The 27,745-nt window shown below is 38.1% G+C and overlaps 1 protein-coding gene across 1 annotated transcript in view; it reads left to right on the top strand.

Annotated features, from left to right (window-relative positions):
- Window positions 1-27,745, top strand: part of LOC136856873 (streptococcal hemagglutinin) — a 202,805-nt gene that overhangs the window by 148,869 nt on the left and 26,191 nt on the right. The window contains exons 9-10 of the mRNA XM_067135088.2: window positions 1,339-1,513; window positions 12,015-12,209. Of these exons, the coding sequence (XP_066991189.2) occupies window positions 1,339-1,513; window positions 12,015-12,209 (370 nt within the window). The remainder of the gene's footprint in view (window positions 1-1,338; window positions 1,514-12,014; window positions 12,210-27,745) is intronic.

The raw sequence follows: 27,745 nt of genomic DNA, 5'->3' as shown, positions 1-27,745 counted from the left end.
ATCTTGGTCTGCTATAGGGGATATACGAGGTGGAGATGAGTGTTTCAAATATGATAGAATCGCAAAAGTAATGCTCTCAATATTGACAATCCCACACAGCAAGGCTGAATGTGAAAGATTTTTCAGCCAGGTAAAAAAGATGAGGACACAATTCCGATCATCTCTGAATGAGGAAAATCTCATTAACTATTGGTGGTCAAATCAAGTCTAAGTGGAAAGTGTTCTGAGCAGCAGTATGGTAGTGCATTTTTGGAAGAGGGAAAAGTTATCTGCCAGTTGAATGCTGAGCAAGTACACACAGCAGTCTCTGTCACTTATATGTGTGTATTTTTCACCATTTATTAAGTTGTAGTCAGTTCTTGACTTATCTGTCTAAATGTTACTATTCATATGTATGTCATAAATGAGAATGGTTATTAGGTGCACTTCTTGTAATCATTTTTATGTTTTCTTAGTTTAAGATTATAAATTTAACGGTCAATTTGCATTGAAACTGTAGATATGTATGCCCTTTATCTTGTCCCTTTTTTACCGAGACCGTGGCGCCAAGGATTAAAAAATCTTCCTATTTTTGATTTCTAAAAGTTGGCAGGTATGGATTTGTTTCATCATCACCTGACATCGAGCAGCGAGGCTTGGCGATGTGCCAGCAGCGAAGCTGCAGCAATAACGTACCCTTATATTTAGCTTCGCACTTAAAGTATCTTGGAAGTTTAATCTCCAAAGACAGCATTGTCAAGCACAAAATACTTAACCGGACCCAGAAGGCAGTCAGAAAGCTGCTTTGGGGAAGCAAAATACCTCAAAGCCAGAATAACTATGTATCGTACGTATTTGCTACCGGCTGTCATCGATGGTTTTGAGACATGCACTCTGTCGAACAAAGACCTGAGCAGAACTCCAGCTACAGAAATAAGATTCATCAGAAAGAACAGAAGGGACAGTAAAGTGAATAGGAAGGTACCTGTCGCCAGTGTCATAAAGAAGTGGTGTTGACATGTCATGAGAACTGCAAGAAAATACTTCAACCTGGAAGGGGAAGGAAAATGAGACATTGAAATTGGAGGTGGAGGAAAAGGGAAGATGTCCAAGAAGAAGAAATAGTGGCACACTTTGGAAACTGGAGTGAGCAAAGGATGATATCGAGCTCGAGGAAGTGGGAGTTGGAGAGAAAGTCATTCATCGAGTAATGAGAGTTCATACTTTATACAAGAAAGGTCCTTTTTATGTCGTATTCAGTCAGCTCCTTTCTCAGGAACTTCATGCAGTATTCATCTGCATCAGTGATAACGAAGCTGTCACATAAGTGTGTTTTGTTTTATGTGGTATTTCTTACAGTTTCATGTCCCTCGGAAAGGAATTGAGCTGGAACATCAGCCGCCTAGAGGATAGCATTATGGCTGCCACTGACAGACTTCCCCCAGAACAGGCATGCCAGAGTCACGCTCGTCTTCACGGAATTCTTACTGCTGCTCAATCTGCTGAGCCTCCTCCAGACATGCAGTGGAGTCCCGTAAGTGGTTTCACATATTCATAAATATTACACATCTGTCTCTCCCCCACCCCTGCACTCTTTTCTGAATGTCTGTTTTTAAGAATTCGTATTTCCTTCTCATTCTGTACATTGCAATCCCCGTTTTTGCCATTTCCAAACTCCACAATCGGTAACCTGTGTGGTTTCTCATTTTGAGGTTTGTTCTTCTCAAATTCAGACCATTTCTCTGCATGAAATGTACAGTCCATTTCTAACTGGCTTTGAATTGTTGTTGGCCGAGGTTCGCTTCGAGTTGAATCGTATTGTGAGTTACGGTAAAACCATCTTTTCTCAAATTAGTTTTATACCTCTAGCACTTTGATATCAGTTATGGTATTTACCTTTTTACTCAATGAGAAGACCATGCACTCTTATTTACTGCTTCCAGTTTCTCTTTTTGGTTGCACCATTATGTGATCATATTAAGTTGCAGATCAAATTCATTGGTTGCATGTTATAAATTTCATATTAGAGCCCGTATTGTCAAAGTATCAACTTATGAAAATTTGAATTTATAATTCCATCTTTACAGTGCTGTAATTGTCTTTATTGTAAAGGTGGAATTATAAATTCAAATTTTCACAAGTTAAATTCATTGATTGCTGACTTCACTTTTTTTTTTGTAAAAGAGACACCTTTTAATTAGAAAACTGTGGTGAACTAGACTTCTTGTTTTTAATGTTATTTGACTCCATAATTTATAATTTAAAAAAAAACTCTGCAGCAGGTTGGTATCAAAAGAAAGTCATTATTACAGTGTTGTCATCGATTCATTTGCATTTGAAATACAATTTTGGTCTGTTATTGTAATGCTGTGGTGCTGAATCTGTGTTGTTCTTTGATATACTAAGTGTCTTTTATCAAGTTTTAACACGTTAACGGCGACACGTACATTTGCTTTTCTCGTGGTAAACTGCGGAAGTGTGATATACATATTTCAGGTTGTTGTGGGCATTTTTACCTTTGTTGTTGTGGAACACTGTGCTCTGTGTTGTGAACTGTTGGTTTACGCGCCTTTCAACGAGTTTGTTGTATTTTACAGTTTTGTGACAAGAATTTAATTCATGTTATATGTGTTTCTGTGTCAAGTAAGCCATGATTACCGATAGAGAGATAGAAGAAGAACTTGAAAAGGGTTCGAGTGCTGAATCAAGTGATGTTGACATTTTGGATTTGCAGTGTGATGCCACCTTTTCCGAGTCAGAATTGGACAGTAGTTTGTGTAGTGAGGACACTAGCAAAGATTCCGGTGTTGCATCATGCGATGATTCAACCATATCACCAGTCAGTGACAATTACTGGGGAACATTCTCAGGTTTGCAGAAACATTTTTTATTCACACGTAGCACCGGTTTAAAATTTCCTCTGAGTGCTAAATCTCAACCAGTTAATTTCTATCGTGCTAATGACTATATCATCAGTATGATGGTGCATGAAATCAATGAAAATGCAAGGAATGTGTTGCAAGGGAAACGTGTGAGTAGGTGGAGTAGATTCACTCAGTGGACTGATATCAATTGTGCTGACATGAAAAAGTTCTTAGGATTATTGATGTGGATAGGCTTAGCACAGTTTCCAAAACGACATAATTATTGGTCAAGAAAGAACAGACTGTATAAAAACTATGTTGGGGGTCATGTAATGAAGTGGGACAAGTTCTTACTGATTTTGCGTTTCTGGCATTTCAACAGTGAAGCGAACCGAGGTCATGACAGGTTGTATAAAATTGCATCTCTTGTTCTAAAGCTCAATAAGAATTTTGAAGAACTAAATGAGCCACAAGAAACATTAGTCATTGACAAATCTATGATCCCATTCAGGGGAAGACTAATATTTCGCCAGTTCATTCCAAATAAGGCTCATAAATACGGGGTGAAGGTATTCAAACTATGTGATACAGACGACTATACCTACACCACAAAAGTGTACTGCGGCAAAGGGACAACTACTAACCCTGGACTACCACATGCTACAGCTGTTGTGATTTAACTTAAGGATCCTTATTTAGACAGTAGATCAACTTTATTCACAGACAATTTCTACACGTCAGTTGATCTGGCGAATAAACTCCTAGCTAGATGCACTCATCTGGTTGGTACCTTGCGGAAGAATAAAGTTGAGCTTCCGCGAGGTCTAAAAGAAAGAGTCAAGAAAGGAGAAATGGTTGCTAAGGAATCACAGAATGATATCCTAGCATTGAAATGGACAAGCGAGAGGTTTATATGCTCTCAACTAAGCACCAGTTAGAATTTGTAACTTCAGGAAAACATAAGAGAAACACGGAAATTTTCAAACCATCTGTAGTTATTGACTATAACAAAGCAAAGCCTTGCATTGATGTATCTGATCAGCTATCGTCCTATAATACATCTGTTCGGAAAACTGTCAGATGGTATCACAAGGTAGCGACGGAACTACTAATTGGAACGAGCTTGGTGAATTCATGGATTGCATACAGAAACTATCAAACAGTGCCAAAGCTGCAGAAAATGTTCATCACTATTTTCAAGGAGAAATGTGCTCTTGAACTGATGTGCTTTTCGGATGAAGTAGAAACACCTCGTCACAATTGTGGTATCCATCTCCTTGTGGAGACGTAAGAAACTGAAAAGGCTGGAAATTCCACACGGAAGAGAAGGAAATGCTGCAGCATATGCTACAAAGAGGCTAGCAAAACTGGAGGTCGACAGGCTGCAAGGAAAGCAAAGAAAGTAACAACATATTGTAAACATTGCCCAGACAAAGCATTCTTATGCAAACCTCGCTATGAGCTTATTACAAGATATTAGAATCATTCTGTATTGACTGTTTTCACTTTACAAAGGTGAAAAATGAGAGTATCCTCCTAATTCAATACAATAAATATCCCGTCATTAGACGGAGTAAACAAATTCAAACATGTTTCGGCTCGTTTGAGCCATCTTCAGTGAAAAATGAGGGGAGTTTGAAATAATTTACATAATATAAGTTGAAAAAATGCTAAAAAACATAATGAAGGAGCAAATGAAAAAACAAACAAAAGAGAGCCTAGACGGAAACAAAATTACCACATATATACAATATTTACATCAATATGCAGAGCAAAAAACAACTCACTGCGACAAAATTCAGTGAAAAGGTGTTAATTTAAAATAATAATAGAAACTAAAAACTGTGTTAACCTAAGAAAACAAAGAAATGAAAAACAAATGATGCAGATGGAAATGAACAATAGTAGCACATGGAGAGGTTGTGGACCTCATAGTTTACAAAAAATTGTTTAGTAACAGTAATAAAACAGGTTGAAATCACTGTCGAAAATCATCCTTGTAGAAACCCATCACATTAAATTGATCAGGAGGGGAGCGGGAGCAAACATTTTTGAGAAACCAAGCCTGATATAACGTGCAGGCGAAAAGCCTGTGACAAAGAAAAAACACCAATGAAATTTAAAGCTTTAGAAACAGCAGCATTCTCAATATCTTCTCAATCTAGCTGTCTCTTTCTAGATTATTGTTTCATAATGTTGGCTGGTGTCTTGCCTTATTATAAAGGGTCGGAAGGGCCGTGATATAAAATTGAGAAGCTGTGTTAGGTAGAAGACAGTTTACTATGCAGTTTACAGTTTACTATGCATCTGTCTTCTAGACAGCTAGATTGAGAAGATATTGAGAATGCTGCTGTTTCTAAAGCTTTAAATTTCATTGGTGTTTTTTCCTTGTCACAGGCTTTTCGCCTGCACGTTATATCAGACTTGGTTTCTCAAAAATGTTTGCTCCCGCTCCCCTCCTGATCAATTTAATGTGATGGGTTTCTACAAGGATGATTTTCGACAGTGATTTCAACCTGTTTTATTATTGTTACTAAACAATATTTTGTAAACTATGAGGTCCACAACCTCTCCATGTGCTACTATTGTTCATTTCCATCTGCATCATTTGTTTTTCATTCCTTTGTTTTCTTAGGTTAACACAGTTTTTAGTTTCTATTATTATTTTAAATTAACACCTTTTCACTGAATTTTGTCGCAGTGAGTTGTTTTTTGCTCTGCATATTGATGTAAATATTGTATATTTGTGGTAATTTTGTTTCCGTCTAGGCTCTCTTTTGTTTGTTTTTTCATTTGCTCCTTCATTATGTTTTTTAGCATTTTTTCAACTTATATTATGTAAATTATTTCAAACTCCCCTCATTGTCACTGAAGATGGCTCAAACGAGCCGAAACATGTTTGAATTTGTTTACTCCGTCTAATGACGGAATATTTATTGTATTGAATTAGGGGGATACTCTCATTTTTCACCTTTGTAAAGTCACTATGAGCTAGTTCACAAGTGATGTGTATCTTGTAAAAACTGTTATCCTTTCATATCATTTATACTATGGCATAAATTCAATGACTAGCATGATATATCATCATCTGTGTTGTTTTCTTTTGTAATTTTAACTTTCCTTAGAACAATGAAGCTCCGTCGATCTAATAATAACCATTTCTGAAGTTATGTTACAAGTTGGGCTCCAATCCACATTATTTTCCTTGCCATTAATAATTGAATTCTGATGGTTGCGTATGTCCGTATGTCACCCCATACAGGGTAAAAAATGCCAGAGAAACTCCACTGTCTGTTGCTCAGTGCACAGCGTGCTGAGAAAGGAATGGGCACCGCGCTGCACTCTATGAACACCTTACGTGAACAAGTAATGCAATACAACAGCAAATGTTAGCGCTAGTTCTGTGCGACAGCCTAAAGTTGAAAGTCCTGGACACACTACTGTGTCACCCCATGAGGGGTCACATACATTGTTTTGTATGATTGTCCGTCCCCCCATAAGGGGTGACATCATCTTCAAAGTGTTTAATTTTATTTGTCTGAAAAAGCCAGGGGGTTCTAATACACGAGCAAATACAATTGATCAAGACAACATCCATAATAGAATCTCACTCAAAGTGAGAGAAGAAACAGAAGAGCAGGTGAAAACTTTAAAATACAAGAGTACTATTAATTTTAATCTTTGAGGGTGTCTTTCTTATTTATCAGATCAAGAGCATTATTCAATGTATTCATGTCAGGGTGTCATGGCTCTCTCTACTGGCTATGTCTCAGTTCTGATGTAGCATCGCCATCCTGCACGGTCCTCGGAGTTCTTCAGGCCACTCTCCTCTGCATTTCTTCCTATTGCATTCAATCTTCCTTTACATGGTTAATTTCTGTAAATTCCAGATCACCTCATGACGTGTCCAAAAAAATTGCTCATTTATGTGGGTGAAAGAAAGTTAAAATCTTGAGTAAGGCAGTTTTAAGGCACACACAGCATCTTAATTCAGGACCATACCTTGATTGCATACTTTGATGCGCTCTTTATGTCTAGGCTTGACAGTCCAGGTCTGCATCCTTAGATCATGACAGATAAAACAATACGATAATTTATCTGTGTACGAGGGGCGTTTGAAAAGTCCGTGCAAAAATAAAAACTACTTACGTGTTTGAGGTAAACCTTTCTTATTTTTTAACATAGTCTCCTTTTAGGCTTATACACTTTGTCCAACGATGTTCTAGTTTGTTGATCCCTTCCGAATAATAGGATTTGTCCAAGTCTGCAAAATATCCATTAGTGTTTGCAATCACCTCCTCGTTGTGGTTGATCCCTTCCAAATAATAGGATTTGTCCAAGTCTGCAAAATATCCATTAGTGTTTGCAATCACCTCCTCGTTGAATAAAATCTTTGTCCCACCAGCCATTTCTTCAAATTGGGGAACAAATAGTAGTCCGAGGGAGCCAAGTCTGGAGAATAGGGGGGATGGTAAACGAGTTGGAATCCTATTTCCATTAATTTTGCGACCACAACTGCTGAGGTGTGTGCTGGTGCGTTGTCGTGATGAAAAAGGACTTTCTTATGGGCCAATCACGGGCGGGTTTTTTTTTTTTTTTTTTTTTTTGCAGCTCGGTTTTCAAACGGTCCAATAACGATGAATAATATGCACCTGTAATAGTTTTACCCTTTTCCAGATAGTTGAGGAGGATTATCCCTTGTGAATCCCAAAAGACGGTCACCATAACCTTTCCGGCCGAAGGAGCGGTCTTCGCCTTTTTTGGTGCAGATTCCCCCTGGGTAACCCATTGTTTAGATTGTTGTTTGGTCTCAGCAGTATAGAAATGTATCCATGTTTCATCCACAGTGACGAAACAACGCTTAAAGTCCTCCAGATTCTTCTGGAACAGCTGCAAACCATCCTTGCAACACTTCACATGATTCCGTTTTTGGTCTCCAGAACGTTCAGAGTCATTTGTGCCCATATTCCCAGTCCAAAAATTTTGAAACCACTTATAAACTGTTCTAATCGAAGGTGCAGAGTCACCATAATGTTTATCAAGCTTCTCTTTAGTCTCCTGAGGCGTTTTGCCTTTCATAAAGTAATGTTTAATCACCACACAAAATTCTTTTTCATCAATTTCTTGAAAATCACTCGACTTCCGTGATTCACACGAATGCCAAACACAAAGAAATAGACCAATATGGCTGAAACTTGGTGTGCATTCATTCAAGAGATGCTACTAACTAAACATAACCTCGATACGCGCCGGTGATGCCATCTCTCGGACTTTGCATGGACTTTTCAAACCGCCTTCGTAATGGATATACTTCTTTCCTTAATTTTTATAACAGTTATCTAGAGTGTCTTTTATGCAAGGAAAACTCTGTAACAAAGAAGTGAAGACATATTCAAACACAGACCATCTTGAGTGTGAAATAATTGATAGTTTTCTGTTTTGATATTATCGGAACACATCAAGGACTCACTAGAGACGCTGCTACCAATGAGGACTAATATCTTCAATATTTGTTTGGACAGGGGTATTGCAGACCCATGGAGGAAATCACTCATTAAAGTGCTATATAAAGGTAAGGTTGACACAAGTGACCCTAATGCATATAGAGGAGTGGCGCTAGAAAACAACCTCTTTAAGATATATATGAAGATAGTTACAAACGGGCTAGAATCAGAAGTCACAATTTCAGAATGTCAATTTGGTTTTACTAAAGGGAAATCAACTCTGCATGCAGTCCAATACCTGTTGGAAGAAGTACAGTACAAGAAGCCCTAAGATTACTGAAAGGGAAATATTTCACTGTGTTCATAGACTACAGCAAGGCTTTTGACTCACTCAACAGGAAACTACTAAGACAAAAAGTCAAGGATATGATTGACATACAATACTCATTTATCCATGTATTGGAAGACGTTGTCCAATATAACTACATTGAAATCGATGATGGTGTCGACAGATCACAGACCAATGGAGTCCTACAGGGCGACCCCATAAGTCTGTTGTTGTTCAACATAATGACAGCAGACATCGTTGAGATACACAAAGGAAAGAAGACAACCATGTTAATCATGTATGCGGACGACATGGTCTTAGGCTGGACCAACCAAGAAGAGCTGCAGGAAACCTTGATGGAACCTGAGACATGGGTAGAGAAAAACCAATATAATTATTCAATAATATCATAATGGTCCACCTTTCAATACTATAATATGCAATATTCTAATTACATTAATTAGGGACTAGTTTCGGCCAGGGCTGGCCATCTTCAGCCTTAATGTAAAACATCTAGTAACTAAACAAATGTACATGCACACAATTGACATAAAACAAAACAAACGAAACAAATATATACAAATTGACATTAAAAACTGGGATGAAATTATGAATAGATTTGAAAATAACTAGTTTCTAAATTCTTGCATCTTGAGTATGCTCATCATCGAGACTCTTTCATGTATTAATATTCACAGAACTTCAATATTTTTCAATATTTTCAATATCTTCAATATTTGCTTGGACAGAGGTATTCCAGACACATAAGAGTCTTGATGATGAGCATACTCAAGATGCAAGAATTTAGAAACTAGTTATTTTTAAATTTATTCATAATTTCATCCCAGTTTTTAATGTCAATTTGTATATATTTGTTTCATTTGTTTTGTTTTTGGTCAATTGTGTGCATGTACATTTGTTTAGTTATTAGATGTTTTACATTAAGGCTGAAAATGGCCAGCCCCAGCCGAAACTAGTCCCTAATTAATGTAATTTAGAATATTGCATATTATAGTATTGAAAGGTGACGATTACAACATTAATTTCATAATTATATTGTAATAACAATTCAGTACAGATCAGAACCATGAAGTTTATATCCTATAAGAGAAAAACCATCTTTTAATCAATATGCAGAAAACACATCAGATGATTTTCAGAAAGGGAGGGAGAATATCACGAAACCACATACTGACTCTCCACAACAAACCACTAACGACAGTCAATAGGTTCAAATATTTGAGTGAAACCCTTCAAACGACAGCAAGCTCCTTCCGGTGTAATATCCAGGATAGGACAGCAGAGGCCACAAAAGCAATATGCAGGGTAAGGAACATTGCAGCACTATCACTGAAGACAGCCATGAGACTTTTTGATACAATGATATCACCCATAGTTACCTACAGTCTGGAACTAATATGGAAAAAACTGACCATCACTGACTTAGATTGCATAGAAAAGGTGAAAGCTTGTTTCCTAAAACATGCCCTCAGGATGGGAAAATATGCACCATCTAGACTTGTTTACGTACTTGCCAAGGAAACATTTTTAATGGAGGATCTAAGACTATGTCTGCCTTCTACTGAGGCATCCAACAAACTACTGGAACGTAGGAGGATGAAGAGAACAGAGATAGATATTGACTTCTATGGAACATCAGCGATAATATACCGCAACTGGACAAAGACGAACCAAGAGCAAAGACATACCGTTACGAGACTGGCCAATCATGGATTTCATTATAAGATTTGTGAAAAGAAGCTATTTCATTTGCCGAATGAAAGTTGTGTGCGTGTGAATTATGCGGACAGAGATGTACCCTGTATCACATAACAGTATGTCAGATGAGGACAAAATCTTTGTCTGATTACAGCAGTGAAAACTAATCCCTGTTAGGGAGATCATTTCAGTTTTATTATGATTGTTTATTTTACTCTGTATCAGGTCTCCATGAGTGTTAAATTATGTTTGGTTTGTAGCTAATGCTCTTTCGAGTGTACCTTAATTCAGCTGTTATTCAAGTTGATTCAAGAATGGTGGAGGTCGAATTATCTAGGCCATAAGTAATACAGTAGCACGTCTTCTTTGTAATTCTTTGCACTGTGGCAACAAGAGAGGATAAAAATCAGTGCAACCAATACTGACTTTATTCCACCAAATACATAGGTTTCTTGAAGCATGTAAAGCTGATACTGGGTATCGCTATCATATCCAGGGGAAAATACATCGTTGTATTCGTTGCCTTGATTGCAGCTGTTCACGGGTTGCTGCAAGGATCATATAAGAGAAAGGTTTCTGTATTATACTCCTGTAGTAGATTCAGATTTCAAGCTTATGAGTATGATACCTTCTATATGTGAGTTACGGATCAGTATTTGTCTGAGTAATTACTTCTATCAACAAGTATTGTGACTGGATAACAGTAAGAGAGCCCATAAGCATCAAGAAAGATAATTTCAAGCTGTAAACAGCGAAATAGGAATCAGAGGTTATGATAGATTTATAAATTTTTAAAAAAAGGAGGAAAATAACAATCGATCACTGTGGAAAATTATTTCCACAACCAGAACTTTGTTATCGAAAAGAAATTTCTTGACCAAAGAAATTTATACACAAGGGAAAAGATTTCTTCTTTCCAATAGCATTCCCTGTCAGGAAGCTTGGGAACGACGTCTGCAGTCTCCAGTTTTTCAGAACTTAAAACTTGGTGACTTATCAAGATTTGGAACAGAATTTTCAAAACTACGGAAAAGCAAGTGCTATAGATATAGATATTGTAAGTAACTTTGCTTCCCTTTTGTAATATATTATCGGAAACCATATATTCTTTTTTTTCTTTTTCTTATTTTGATTCTTGAAAGATCATCATCAGATTCTATCAAAATTGCTCTCAAATATTTAGAAATATATAAGCATGTATGTTTAAATACTTGAAATCTTGAACTCATCTTATTACATCTTCTTTGTCTCCTTCCAAGCATAGACTGCCATTTATACATTTCCTGTCTGCACTGTTGTAAGCATCTGGCACTAGTCCACATTTCATAAGTCATTGTAACCATTATTTATGCCAGTTCCTAAACAAAATGCACAGTATAGACCAGATACAACATTTGACAAATTGTACTATGAGATTAACATCCAAATCTGTACATGTAAAGGCTTTCTTGAATTTCATGAAAGTACTACAGACATTTTATTTCCACATCTGATGTCCAGTCTTCACAAGCCATGTTCTGATGTACTTGAACTTATTGGCTCTATCAAAATAAAATATTACTTTGTAGTTATTCAGCTAATTCAATAATTTCTTCAGGAATTGTATAAAAATGTAATTCTTGCTTATTTTGTCTATTTCTTAAATTTGTATTTGATAAACTTAAACCATTATCGATGCAGACTTTTGTGGAGCTACTGAGTCGGATACAAAAACGCGTGGAAGCAAGCCTGGTGCGCCAGGCACCACGGGCAGCTCGCTGTCAGTCCTGGGGTCAGATAGAACCGGAATTACGCAAGAAAATCCAGGAGGCTGCGTGTTTGGTGCTGGTGCCGGGGGAGGAGGGCCACCGCTCACGCCATGCCAGTTTATCGAGGGTAAGTGTCATGTTATCTGAGAAGTCTAATCAACATAAGCAGACCTTTATATTACGTAGTGAGTGGTTGTCAGTTCAGACCAGCCATTCGTGAACCGGTCAGGTTGAGATATTTGCTAGCAAGTAGAATGGGCTTATTCATGAAGTTCGCACTCATATTTTGTGATTGTGGTACAGCCCACCATTTTACTGACTGCAAACTTTCTTAGCCTGATCTAGTGACACTGGCTGCACCAAATAAAATGGAGAACAGCAACTTCACATGTAAGCTCGTGTGGGTAGACTACACTTAAAAGAAACCCATGGGTGCAAATTTTTGGCTTCAGGGTTCATAAGTAGAATAGAGTAAGAATGGAGATTATTTTTGACAAGTGATGCTGTTGTGAGATAAAGAGAGAGGACATAGGCAAGACAAGAGAATAGAAAAAGAGTAGTTATCTAATCTTAAGGTCGGATACTTCCCTAGACCTTAGCACCGGTAGATATCCAACTTTACAGGGTGGGAAGATGGAGTTGGGTGTTAGTGGGGACATTAAGATCCAAGTTATGTGCTTTGCAGGTACTGCAGTTACAATATACAGGAAACCTTGTTAGTGTGTTCCTAATTAAGTTTTCTCACTTAGCACATTGCAATTCCCATTGTACTAAATCTATAAAATAATGCCCCTCTTATCGAGTCACAAATTTTGCTATTCCTGAGTAGTATGATCACATTTTTCCTAGCAGTGAAAATATTCTTTGTCACCCCTTGTGAAAAGAACGTTATTTTGAACACAGATAAGAGCCCTCACCACAGGAGGCTGGTCGGAAAAAATTGTGTGGTAACAGGAAAAGGCCTGGAATTGCTGAACTTTACAGGGTAAATTGCACCTTTGGGGAGCAAGCCTCAGGAAAGTTCAGCTTAGCTTGCTGATTAGCAGTGAGGTTGCTGAATAACTCAGTGGCCATGTTGGTGCTTGTATTTCACATTCCAGTCAGCATCATAGGTAATAAATTTCATATTATTCCATATTGAAGAGCAATATAATGTAAAACAAGAAGTAAAATGTTTCCACCTATTCAGTACTCATTTTTTGTAACCTAAAAAGTTTGAAACTACAGTAGACATCCGGTATAGCGAGTATGGTATATAGCGAGAAATCTATTTTAACAACAGTTTTTTTGTGCCCCTTGAAAACCCCTGTATTAAACTGTGTATGATTCTTAGGTTATTGCGAGAACCCAATTACAGATGCATCCATTGTTACGAGCGATTAGGCGTGCGTTATAGTTCCGTTGTCAATATTTATGCACTCCAGAGATTATAGTGAATGTAATTGATCATCTTCGGTTAGTTTTCTCACTGTGTACACTAGCGAGCTCTTTCGTCGACAATCAAACTTGTAGGCAATGTCAGAATCGATTATTAATACTCGTCGACTACTGTTCTGTAAACACAATTGGAAGTGAAGGGGAACACGTTTCCGTAATAAATGCATAAATAATGTGGCCAATAGCAGTAGTCAACTTGTATCCATACCACAAGAAAAATATGCACCTCGCTAGTCAACTTCACACGATTATGTTCCTAATCCATACGTATGCTATAACACAACAAATATTCGATACCCTTCACTGTATCACTCAACACTGAATAAATTTCTAACTTCTCAGTGGAATGCAAAATGCAAGCACAAATGTGCTTATTGGGTTATTCAGCAATACCAATGAAAACCAGAAAGCAAAACTGAACTTTCCTGAGGCTAACAGCTTGCTTCCCGAAGGTGTAATTTACCCAATAAGAAATAAGTTCTAATTGATTGAGTGACTCCACGTTTACAATACAATATTCTCTTTTTATTTTATGAAAAGGGACATATTTGTCTCTTCTATTGTGAGACATCTGCAGCCTAAGCTATTATGGTAAAAACACATGATAACCTTAAAATTAAGAACAATGACATGTATTAAAATATTGAAGAGTCAAGGTGACTAAATCTGTCACATTTAAACACTTATTTTTAAAAACACATTTCGTACAAGTCTTAAAACCAATTATTTAGATAGTAAAAGTCCCATTGAGTTTTAATATACAAAATGAATTGAAAAAATGGTCATAGCGTGCTAAAATCAGAGTTCAAACTTGAAAAACGTTGACGTGATCTCATGTTGGAAGCCTTGAGTATGTGAATATTTGATCAAACAGGGCTTGTTTGTAGGTGGAATAACTCAGTTGAATTGTATTATGTGGTCGGACAATTCTTGCAAACAATATATTATTTGGAAAATCTAAAAAGAAAAAGAAGAAAAAGGTAAGAGACTTGTACGAAATATTGAAATAAACAGTGTTTTAATAATAAATAATAATGCTACTTGCTTTACGTCCCACTAACTACTTTTACGGTTTTTCGGAGACGCCGAGGTGCCAGAATTTTGTCCTGCAGGAGTTCTTTTACGTGCCAGTAAATCTACCGACACGAGGCTGACATATTTGAGCACCTTCAAATATCACCAGACTGAGCCAGGATCGAACCTGCCAAGTTGGGGTCAGAAGGCCAGCGCCTCAACCGTCTGAGCCACTCAGCCCGGCTAAACAGTGTTTTTATGGCGTCTGAGTACTTGCTTCACCGCTCTGTTTTTGTCTCTCCCTTGTCCGGCCGGCTCATGTATGGCTCCGTATGGGACTGTTGTCTGCTGTTAATTGTGAGCTAGGTGCAGCGTGTTCCCGAGCAGGGGGGAGTTGAGTGGAGGGGAACGGACGAATTAAAAGTGTTAAAGTGTTTGTGTTTTGAAAAATATTCTTTACAATTTCTTCAAAAAAAAGGATGATGTGAGTTTCGGAAATTTTGTTTCAGTTACTGTTGGGGTTAATTCTTTGATCAATGTTAATAAAGATATTATCGTGTGTATTGAGAAGAGCGCCTTTATTCATTACTTTTAAGATGCAAAGATCTTGTTTAATGTAGGAAAAAAGAACTATTATAATCAGACATGTGACTACTCATGGCTGAGAATTTACCTTTTTTTGGCATTGACATGTTCTGAATAACTAATAGAAAAGCAGATTTCTGTATCACTACTGTATTTTGGTAATACAATAGAACCACAGTCTAGCCTTAGCAAGCGACAGGAGTAGACGTGTGGAGTGGTGAGTCCGGAGAGTCATGGTGGGAGTGGAGCAGTACCGGTCGGCTATCAGGAGCTGGCTGAGGAGGTGGAGGAGAACAGACGGCAAGAAAGGTTGGAAAGGGGAAGATTGGCGAGGTGCTATTGGTGGTGGCGGTGATAGCGGGCTGCTGGTGATGGGGGGGGGAATTAAACCCCGGCCTGAACACTGGCGGAAACATGAATTCGGAAGACATGGAGAAGATTCGGGAGGTGGTGAAAGAAGTGGTTAAGGAGCTATGCCCTTTTGATAGGGTATTTGAGAAGTTGGAGACTGTGAGCAAAGGTCAATAGGATCTGAGTGATTGGATGAATAAGTTGACGGTAGAGGTTGAGACAAGATAGGAAGTTAATAAACTTAACCATGATAGGTTAATATTGTGTTTGGTCCGTATTGACTAGTCTGAATGTATAATATGTTGTTGTTGTTTGAGTCATCAGTCCATAGACTGGTTTGATGCAGCTCTCCATGCCACCCTATCCTGTGCTAACCTTTTCATTTCTACATAACTATTGCATCCTACATCTGCTCTAATCTGCTTGTCATATTCATACCTTGGTCTACCCCTACCGTTCTTACCTCCTACACTTCCTTCAAAAACCAACTGAACAAGTCCTGGGTGTCTTAAGATGTGTCCTATCATTCTATCTCTTCTTCTCGTCAGATTTAGCCAAATCGATCTCCTCTCACCAATTCGACTCGGTATCTCTTCATTCGTGATTCGATCTATCCATCTCACCTTCAGCATTCTTCTGTAACACCACATTTCAAAAGCTTCTATTCTCTTTCTTTCTGAGCTAGTTATCATCCATGTTTCACTTCCATACAATGCCACGCTCCACACAAAAGTCTTCAAAAACATCTTTCTAATGTATAAGATAGGAAGTCATGAGGAGGAGATGCAGGGGTTAAGGGAGAAAGTTAAAAGTGTAGAAAAGGAGGTGGTTATATTGAAGAGAGAGGCAGTAGCTATCAGCAAGGGTAGGATGAAGAAATGTATTTTCATATATGGAGTGCAGGAGGAAGTTCCAAAGACAAAGGTAGATATTATATACAAGGTCGTGGACGTTATACAAATTAAAATAAAAATCAATTTTAGTGAGGTGGACATTGATGACCTGGTCAGAGTAGGTAAAGTGAAGGGTCACATACCAATAAAAGTCCAATTGATATCTACCCTAATGATGGATATTATAATAAGAAATTTGAGCAACCTACAAGGAAAAAATATTTGTTAAGAGAGACATGGGGAAAGAAGGTAGCAAGAATCGGAAGATACTGAAGAGACATCAAGGGAGAGCAAAATCTCAGGGGCTGAAGGCGCATATAAGTGGGCAACAGCTGTTTGTTTCCAACGGGAAATGGAGGCATCTTTGGACAGTAGCAGATCTGGAAGCTGTGGAAGAAAAGCTCAAGAATGAAGATGACCTGGGTTCAAGGCAAGAGAGAAGGCAGGCGGCAGTTCAAGAGGAGCAAGAAGCCGAGGTAAGAACTGAAACCAACGAAGAGACAAGTTAGCAAGATAGTGTGGGGCTATGCCCAAGGGTTTAGGAGGTGGAGGTGGTGTGTGATGTCCAAGGAAAACCCAATGTAGAGTCCAGAGGATTTGGGTATAATAAAGGAGGAAGTGGGTCGAGGGATGAGAAGAATGGGAAAGGCACTATGATGAAGGGGAGAAGCAGGAGCCTAAAAGATCTGTGGGGCAAGAAAAACAAGGGTACAGAGGAGAACGACAGGAAAGAACGTCAGAAATTGTCAAAATATGAAGGGATGGACATAGGAGAGAGTGCGGTAGTGACGAGAAGTAAAAATAAAGAAGGTAATGGGGAAGGAAGAGAAGGCAAGTTATAACTAGATCTGAAGATAAGATTTGTGAATATCGAAGGATTACTAAGGGCCGGTTCTACCATCTGCTGGTAAAGTGGCTGGCAGCTGCCCGGGAGGTAAACTACCTGGGGGTGTAAATCGGCTAGTACTTTGGCTTGCATGCAACCACCTCTGCGCAAGCGCTAGGTAGCTACCCGGAGCTAGACACCAATATACAAAGTTGGCTAGACTGATTTTCAGCGATTTCTCGCTTTCGAGTGCGATGCTGTCTATCCTAAGATGTATGAAACTCATTTCGATTGTCTTATTTTCCTGTGCTTGCATCTGCTGATTATCACCAAAAAGCCTAATAAGGGGAGTCTTAAGAGTTATGGGCAATGATTTATGTCGAGGTTTCGTGATTTTAGTCTATGAGCTTCAATACCAATACCTAATTGGGATTAAAAATCTCAAGATTACATTTTCTTACGCCAGTTATAATCTGTCATGTAAGGCAGCGTTTATGAAAAGTATTCTCGTAGTAGATTGGTCAAGTCGCTCGCTCCGTAATAAAAGGTACGCAGGTTTTCTTTGTCTTTCTAATTTACATTTAAAAATTTATTTTCATTCCCTGCCGTTGTTCTCTCCTATGCGCTTCCATATAAGTATATATACACACATCTTCCTTACGGACTTCCTGCCTTTGAGCATTCTATCTGCAGGCTTCTGTGAATTGATTAAGTATCTCCACGATGCTCTATTTGCAACTAGCTCTGTGACCTCGTTTAGTTCCACATACTTCCATTTATTGAAAATGCATTTCATTCTAATGTTTATGAAGATAAAGTTGGAGGGTACTGCAAATGTAAAGAACTAATCGGGATAAATATTCATTCATAGGAAGTGGAATTCGGGAATGGAATAGTTTCTAATTTCTTTGAAATAATTTACAAAAAGACTATGTAAACAACTGATAGGGAATCTGCTACCTCGGCAACAGTCCTATATGCTATTAATCATAACATCACTTTCTAGAAGTAGCACACATATAAAGCAATTTCCTAGTAGACATAATATTGTGATTAAACATTTCAATTAAATATATTATTAACAAAAGAACGTATGAAAAGAGGCATACAGATTAACACAACACTAATAATGGAAATAAAAAAGATTTGTCATAATAAAGACTTGAACCTGCATACCTCGTATTGCGAAGTGAGCGTGTTAGCCATTACGCTACGAGAACGCTGCAGATAATTAGGATACATACAATAAGTTATTCCTCGTGTCTGAAAACTGAAAAAGTAGAAAATTGAAGCTCATTTGAAATGATTTCCAAATAGATTTTGATTTTATATCCTTTTCAAGTTTCTTTATGAAAGCTTGACATATAAAATGTGTTCCCTACGCTACCGATGCGAGAGGCTGGTATGACCGTTGCAACTCAAGGGAAGCATTAATGTTCAAAATCTCGCAATACAATATCGATCACTGTTACAGTATCATGCTTTTTTCAATATACTAAGCTAATTTAAGTTGTATGTCACCAGAAATACAGCTAATAATGTTCAGCTCTCAAAACTTGCCTGGCAGGTAAAGTCTTTGTGATTATAATTTGATACAGAAAATGAAGCTGATTTCTTGCAAAGGTAAAGTCTTATCGAGCCCTTGAAGTGGCCGATAAATTACACGCCGGGTAACTACGATTTATGCTGCCGATAGCGCTACCTGGGAGTGGTCGAACGGAATCATCCTTTTGCGCAGAGGGCAGGTTACGCGCTACTTTACCAGTAGGTGGTAGAACTGGCCCTAAGTAAAATAAGTAATAAGGAGGTGATAAAGATGGTCGAATGTTTTGATATTGTTGCACTATTGGAGACTTGGACACCACCAGGGAAGGAGATAACTTGGGGCAGATTTACTGTTAAATGTAAGTCAGTTAACAAGCAGAGTAATAAGGGGAAAATGCCAGGAGGAATAGTTGTGTTAATTAAAGAAGGGATCAGTGAATTAGAAGAGGAAATTGAGAACAAGCTGGATGAAGTAGTTTGGTTAAGACTGAACATAGAGAGGGAGATAAAAGAAAGGTAGCTAGGTATGTATGGCATTTGTTTACTGTCACCCCAAGGGATCTCCTTATGTTAATAAGTTTTTTGAGGAGTTACTTCTAGAAACCAGTGTTGTTGGGGGGAAGTATGAAGAGGACGGAATATTACTACTCGGTGATTGCAATGCTAGAATAGGGGAACAAAGCCCAATGTTCAGTAAAGAAGATGAGACAGACCTTAGGGTAGAGAGAAGTAAAGATAAGAAGAAAAACAGCTACGATGGAAGGCTACTGGATTTTTGAGACAGGGAAATCTTATATTCTAAATGGCTTTTGGGAGGGCAATCTAGAAGGTAAATCAACATATATTACAGCACAGGAGGGAAGTGTGATTGACTTAGTGATGTGTTCAGAAGATATGCTAGGGAAAATCTTAAGGATAGAGATTGAAGATTGGGTCAAATCACACCATGCGCCTGTAGGGGTGTGGTTAAAAAGAAGTGGAGGTGAAGGAAAGGAGGGGGCCAAAAAGAGGGTGGTAGAGAGGGGTAAGAGCAACCCTAAATATAATTGAGCTGAGAATTCACGAAGAGAACTCGATAACTTCATGAAGAATGAGATAGAGTTAATCAGATGCGGATGGGAAGTAGCCTTGAAAGAAAATAATATCGATAGAGCCTTAGACCTTATTGAATATCCGATAAGGAGAGCTGCTCAGATATAGCAAAGGCAGGAAAGAAGGAAGAGGGAAGGGGGTGGATGGTACAATAAGGAATGTGAAATATTAAGGTGCTCAGCTATGAAGGCTATGAAAAAATATAGATTAAGGGCAGAGTACAAAAAGAAAATTGTTAAGAGGAGGAAGCTATGGACTATGGAACAAACGGAGTTAAATAATAGAGAATGTAGGTTCAATCAAGCGGAGAGAGTATGGGAGAGTATAAGCAAAATTAATAAAGGAGGGAAAATGGTCAAAAAGTTTGGATTGATTATGACCGGTGGGTGATATACTTCAGCAGTTTATTAGGGGGCAAGGACACTGGAAGTTGGGGGATGGGATAGGGGGTTCTTTGAGAAATATGGAAGTTAGTATTGTGCCCCCATGTAGGAAAAGGGTAAGCAGATAATTCCCAGTGGCTCAATTTCTTCTCAGGGTATCCATCTCTCAAGTAAAATCTGAAGATTTTACATTAGGTCTCGCTTAACGTGAGTTCGAAGAGAATGCCGGTTCACCGAGGATGTAATACCAAATAATTAGTTCACCTGACTAAAGTACCAACGATGTAAGTCCTTGATAAATTCAAATCAGGCATCAACTCAGTCAATTACTTTCTTGGCTTACCAACTAGCTTATCAACTACGTAAAAGGGAAAGAATTCATCACACACAAATTCTAGAAAACATAATCTTTATTTGAATAAAAGATTGCCCTAGGAAAAAGTAATGTGATTTAGGGTAGGATTCGCGTTGTTACTATGTACAGATAATAATTCAGAGTCACCGGTGGCTCGTAGAAAAGAAAAATAAATGCAATGTTAAGCTATTTACACCAATTCCGAAATGAAGTCAAAAATGAATATTACTATTTACAATTGATCACTGGACATCCACAGTCTTCATTGAAAACAAGTCATTAAGTTGACGCAAATATCGTTATGATGTTTAGATTGCTCATTATCATCAAAATCAGGCTAATTAGATCTGAATAAAATGTATAGTTTAGCAGAATAAAACGTAAAATAAACAAATAGATCTGAGTTTGAATATGAATAGAAATATAAATCTGCTCATAAATCTGAACATAAGTTTGAACATAAATCTGAACTCATTTAATTTGGTCTTTCTTCTATGATGCACTTCGGTAACGACTTACGGGCTAAGGCATATTTCCCTAATGCCTGTTAAATCTGGCTCCTAGTCTATCATTTCCGTATCCATTATTCTCTTAAAGAATGTAAATTCAAATAAACTCTGTGTCAGAATAAATAAGTTATCTATCTAGCTTTCCACATAATTTTTGATTCACATACACATCTATTTCAGGCTCTATGTGCTCTCCCTTTATCATATTCCATAACATTTCTCATCTTCGCAAGTTACTCAATTCATTTGGGCAGTCAGAATGTAAATACTACGCATTTATGCTCGGAAATATATTACCGCATTTATAAATATCATATTTGCATTTGGCCATAAACACCGTTATAAAATACATCATAATATTCTCGTACTTGAAATACAGCATCTACTATTGTCATATAATCCCATCAAAATCTCAATTCTACTTCACTGTATATCACTCATACCTTAGTTTAGGTCATTCCCGCGGTGTGCTTAGTTTCACGTACATATATCATTTCACGCAAATCCTTACCTCTTATAAATGTGACATGGTATTTCCTTTGATGCAGGCAATCCTTGCCCTCTCCGTAACACATAAATAAACATCCGCATTTCATTATACATTGACTTATTTCGCCGAGTTACCAATACTGTAACATGATTTCAACATTCAACTAACAACTTCATTATCATAACCTCCACTACAACATGTCGCGATTACTCTTCTATTACCATGCCACATATGTCACAATTGCCTTTCTTATACACACATCTCAATAACGTTATATATCATAACCCCAAACTGAGTTCCATACTCTTATGTTGCGGAGCAAAGAGTACGCGATTCTACACATTCATCTCAGACGCACGGACCAAACATGACGTAAACACTTAGTATAACCAATACAAGATTTATCAAAATTCCACAATGTGTCAAATCATTGCTATCTGCTGTTATAAAAGACACTTCCTTTAAATTCTCGTAACTCATTAGTTATTCTGACCAAAAAAATGCTATGGCGTATATGTAATGTACTAGAATCTTATTCTACACTGCTCGATTGTATTACTATATCTTAAATCTCACACTTCACTTCCATTATTCACTTGCACTCTTAATTAAATGGTTTTTATCACCAACTTATCAGCACATGCCACAAGTAAATGTATACCCAAATAAAAATCTACGTAATTAAAAAATGTAAAGACTTAGCTCGCTTGTCGTTACATTTGGTCCAGTTGTTCCGCCTCCACTCAGATGTCGTTAGCTCTGTGGTCAGGATGTGGGTTAGTCATCTGGTTGGCCGTTGCCTTCCTCATCGTGGGTTGGTCATCTGGTTGGCCGTTGCCTTCCTCATCGTGGGTTGGTCATCTGGTTGGCCGTTGCCTTCCGCATCATGGGTTGATCATCTGGTTTGCCGTTGCCTTCCTCATTGTGGGTTGGTCATTGCCTTCCTCATTGTGGGTTGGTCATCTGGTTAGCCGTCGCCTTCCTCATTGTGGGTTGGTCATCTGGTTAGCCGTTGCCTTCCTCATCGTGGGTTGGTTATCTGGTTAGCCGTTGCCCTCCTCATTGTGGGTTGGTCATCGCCTTCCTCATTGTGGGTTGGTCATCGCCTTCCTCATCGTGGGTTGGTCATCTGGTTAGCTGTTGCCTTCCTCATCGTGGGTTGGTCATCTGGTTGGCCGTTGCCTTCCTCATTATGGATTGGTCATCTGGTTGGCCATTGCCTTCATTATGGGTTGGTCATCTGGTTAGGATGTACTGCTCCCCAGTTTCGTCCATCATGCATGCTTAGCAGGCACACATCATATTACTTCTGCTGATAATAAAAATATACATTTCAGAGCAGAAAATTGTCATGATACGATCCATCTGACAATAATAATTCTCCAGTTGTTATTCCTTTTCCTTGGTCTCTGAGATATAACTTTGATCTCGTTGGGATTAAGTTCTCCGTATGTATATATATATATTGGCTCTTTCTGGGAAAATCTCAAAAATTTATTCTTTCTTGAATTAGACCAAGGTAGTCTTCTTCCCGTATGAAAGTATTTCTCTTCGGTTTCAATTGGTCCCTCCTTACAGAATGCGACGCGATTGCTCTCGGGATCCTTCTAGGTGTATATCACCGTATCTTGCTTATTTTAATTAACTCTGGTTTGTCGGCCGGTGAATTATATTATTTGTTTTACAATGACGATCCCTTTTCTTCAAGAATCTCCTCTAAATTCTTGTATCTTCTTTCAATATATAGCTCGTTTACCGGTTACGTCTTCACTCTTGCAATGCAGATTTTTTAAGTGAAGTTTTTTAACAATCCCTTCGCTTCTTTTTTTTTTTTTTTTTACAATTCACTTGACTCTCTACTGTCCCATAGTGCCTTCAATATTTCTCCGTTCCCAGACATGCATGGCCTTCTATAATATCGCACTACATATATATTCCGTGTATCTCATAGATCGGATGGGCCATACATTCATTCGGCGCCATTTTGAAAGCTGTCTACGAGATGTAAACGGGCACAGTATATATGAACTTGACAAAGATATCTCCATAGAGGAAGTGTAGGATGTGTTAGGCAAACTGAAGAGTAGATCGGTGAGAGGAAGGAATGGTATTTAAAAAATTTGGAAAGAAATATGCAAATGCAGACAGATGAGAGAAGGAATTACAAAACTGTTCAACAAGATCTTTAATCGTGGTAAAATACCTAAAGAGTGGGAATGTGGGATCATTTGTCTGATATACAAAAAGAAAGAGAATATAAATATGCTGGGTAACTATTGAGGAAAAACACTACTAGACTCCTTGAGTAAGATCTATACAGGAATTTTGGCAAATAGGTTAACGATTTGGGCAGAAGAGTATTCAATAATATCAATGCTCCAGGGAGGATTTCAAAAAGGAAGGATGACAATAGATAACATTATGACAGTTAAGATGATAATAGATAAATACTTAAGTAGGGAACGAGGCTGTGTTTACCTAGCAGCCATAGACTTTGAAAAAGCGTTTGACATGGTGAGTAGAGCAGCTCTGATAGAAAAGTTAGGCAGGTTGAGAGTCTATAGGAAGATGGTATGAGTGATCGAGGCGATATACCATAAGGTATATTGTTGCATTAAGATAGAAGAAAATTTAATTAGTGAGCCTATTGATTGTAAAATTGGGTTAAAACAAGGAAGTAAACTTTCACTGCTGCTATTTCTGCTATTCATTAATGATATTCTGGAAGAGCACGGGGTGAAAAATGGACATTGCTGGTAGTACAAAAACTAAAGATCCCAGGACTGATTTTCGCAGATGATGTCATGGCCTTAACTGGAAAGGGATTACAAAAGATTTTAAAGGAATTGTCGGTGTTTGCAGGGAAGTGGGCATTAAAAATTAACTGTAATAAATCGAATGTGCTAGTTGTATGTAAGAATCGGAAGAAAAAGGAAAGGAATTGGACATTACAGGAGGAGTGCATAGAAGAAGTAGATAATAATTTAGGATTGCTGCTAAATAGAGGAGGATTGGAAGATCACACTAAGAGGGCAAAGTTGAGAGGGATTGCAGCACTGTCAGTGGTAAAGAGTTTAGTGACAATATTCCCAGGGATAAATTATAAGATTTTGAGACTAGTATTAAGAACGTTAGTGCTAAGCAGAGCGTTATATGGGGTAGAACCGTGGGGTCTTGAAAAGAAAAGGGATACATTAAACCAAATCATATGTAAATTTAGTAAGATAATTATGAGATTTCCTCAGTGCACAGCGAATGTGGGGGCGTTGTTATTATGTGGAGAATATATAGAAGTAGATTGTGTCAGAAAGGTTCTGAACTACTGGATGTGGTTGAAAAGAGGGCAGGGTGGCCCAGTATTACTTTTTTTTTGCTAGGGGCTTTACGTCGCACCGACACAGATAGGTCTTTTGGTGACGATGGGATAGGAAAGGCCTAGGAGTTGGAAGGAAGCGGCCGTGGCCTTAATTAAGGTACAGCCCCAGCATTTGCCTGGTGTGAAAATGGGAAACCACGGAAAACCATTTTCAGGGCTGCCGATAGTGGGATTCGAACGTACTATCTCCCGGATGCAAGCTCACAGCCGCGCGCCTCTACACGCACGGCCAACTCGCCCGGTCAAGCCCAGTATTACAGAAAGCATACAAACAGCATTTAAAGGATATGTACATAGAGGGTTGGTTGTATAAAATTAAAAACTATGTTGAGAGTGTAGGAATGGGTTATATTTGGTTTGAGACATGGAAGGGGAAAGGAGGTAGTAGACAGAGAGTTCTGACAGCTAGAATTAAGGACATACAAAGGCAAAGAATGGTAGAAGAATGTAGGAAAAAAGCTGCTCTTAGTTTATTTTGAGGTTGTCCAAGTCTCCAATATTAACATAAGGTTTGGGGACAGGAAGCAGAGAGGGGGATTAATTTGGTGGCTCTTGGGGCTATACTTAGATAGATATTTATTGAATATAACAAGCGAATTTGCCCCGATACATGTTCACATGGACAACTCACATCAAAAGAAAAGAAAAGAAAAGAAATACTGGATTTCCCTGGGCATGCCATGAGGTGCATTGGATACTCCAGAAACGTGAAACCCCCAAGGTAGAATCACCACGGCAGTCATCCTTAGTCCCTCATGCCACGCCCATCGTCTCCACTTAATATTAAAACACAAAATAAAATGAACAATAAAGGATTATGAAATCAAGCAAGAAATAATATTGGTGACTACTGCTACTGTCTGGTCGCGTCATCACCCCTGGTGAGAAGAAGGCCACCCTCCCAATGATGACGCGACCGGCCCTATCCGTGGGGCCCTAAGGAAGACCCCAGCAATCCTACCAGATGACAATGCATTTCTCTCACCATTCCATTGCGGCCATCCACGTGAAACTGGAGCCGCTCTCCTCCCATATCCCGCCTCTCACATTTCTCCCTTCTTTTACTTATTTGGAGTGGGCCCGTCCCACCCCGTCTTCTTACGGGTATGTCCTGCTCTCCCTTTCCCATCATTCCTTACCAGCTCCTACTATGCGTGAATACTGAGAAAAAAGCACATGCCCTAATGTATACAACAAAGTAGCCATAATAATAATAATAATAATAATAATAATAATAATAAACAAAAAACTACCTACAAAACAACTAATCTGGCCCTACCCTGTCCTTGCATTCACCACATGACTGTCACAACATATAGTTCTGCAAAAGAAGAAACCGCTGACATTACATTCCAACAGATTCAGCTCAAGTCCTTGTATACACAGTTACTTCGCATTCCTTATTTCTTAACTGGCTTACCCTGGATTAAAAGTATACCAAATGACAACAATCGCATACTTTCATGTACTCTCGCAAACGGTAAGGCCTCTACATTTCGCACATACCATATCTTTTACTCAATTACTTCGCAATCTGAATGCACATCGCTGTCACTCGGTCTTACTTCACCTCCAGGCACGAAATCTACATTCTTCACTATGTCACCAGCACTTCACTTTCTGCTGAACTTGCCTAACAAACTCGCCTACTGAACACTGTTAAACAAGAGCCCCATAAACGTTGTAGACACCCGTCCCCATTCCCAAACACTTACCTCCTTATTTCCTCCCAGCTATACTCACCACCATTGCCCTATGAATCTCCTTCTTCCATTTTTCTCATACATGCATTTTTAACCGCACATAAATACCTGTTCAATTCTCCTCCATCTTCCCATTCCTTAATAACCCACCTTATAATACTCCGCTTGTCCCCTATTCCTAACATTTCCCGACGTTTGGCACTCAATAGACTATTTCTGACCTTACTTATTTCTTCACAATTACCTAATAAGTGAAAATTGTTGTTCTCTGCCCCACAAAGTATACATACTGACTTCTCTCCACCTTTTAACCATCCCTTATTTTTATGAATCCCCAATAGCCACCAAACCAACCCTCTCCTGTTCAACCTCTCAACGTTTCTAATATTTATCCCCGTTACTTCTTCTACTTTATTAAAAACACTAAGAGAACTTCTTACTCTACTTTCAGCCAATAATTTCTGCCTATACATATGAAGGGTACACAGGAAAAACGAACATTGTCACAAAAAGCAAATTTTACAGGAGAGACATTTTAAAGTTTGAACACTTCTACAGAAAATACTAAGGAGATAATTTTTTGTATGGAAGTGTCTAAATTATTGTCACATATATGTGTATCTCATCCATCAATATGATGTTTCTAAGTTAACAAGTACTCTAGTAATACATTTTTTAGTTCATTAGTGCAAGGACTATGTGCGTTTTTCCTTTGGATTCTCCTGAAAGAATGGGCACTTGCATGATATTACACTGATTATTCCTCCAATATAGCATTAACAATGCCTCAATATGTTAAAAAATAGTTTTGAGGGTATTTTACAATGTTTTAGAATAATAATAATAATAATAATAATAATAATAATAATAATAATAATAATAATAATAATAATAATAATAATAATAATAATAATAATAATAATAAAAACTCAAATTAACACAAATTGAAATAAAAGCATTACAGTCAATTATGGATTTAATGTGTTGTGTTACTTTAAATATGCACATAATAGCTCACATTAAAATGTCTGTATCAATGTCTTTCTAAAAGTGGTTCAATTTGTAAACGTTTGGCTTTCGACTTCAAAAATTAAAATAATTTGA

Source organism: Anabrus simplex, chromosome 1 (genome assembly GCF_040414725.1).
Source record: "Anabrus simplex isolate iqAnaSimp1 chromosome 1, ASM4041472v1, whole genome shotgun sequence".
Classification (NCBI taxonomy): Eukaryota; Metazoa; Arthropoda; class Insecta; order Orthoptera; family Tettigoniidae; genus Anabrus; species Anabrus simplex.
Note: the sequence above shows the minus strand (reverse complement) of the source record. Positions and strands in the feature narration are given on the sequence as shown.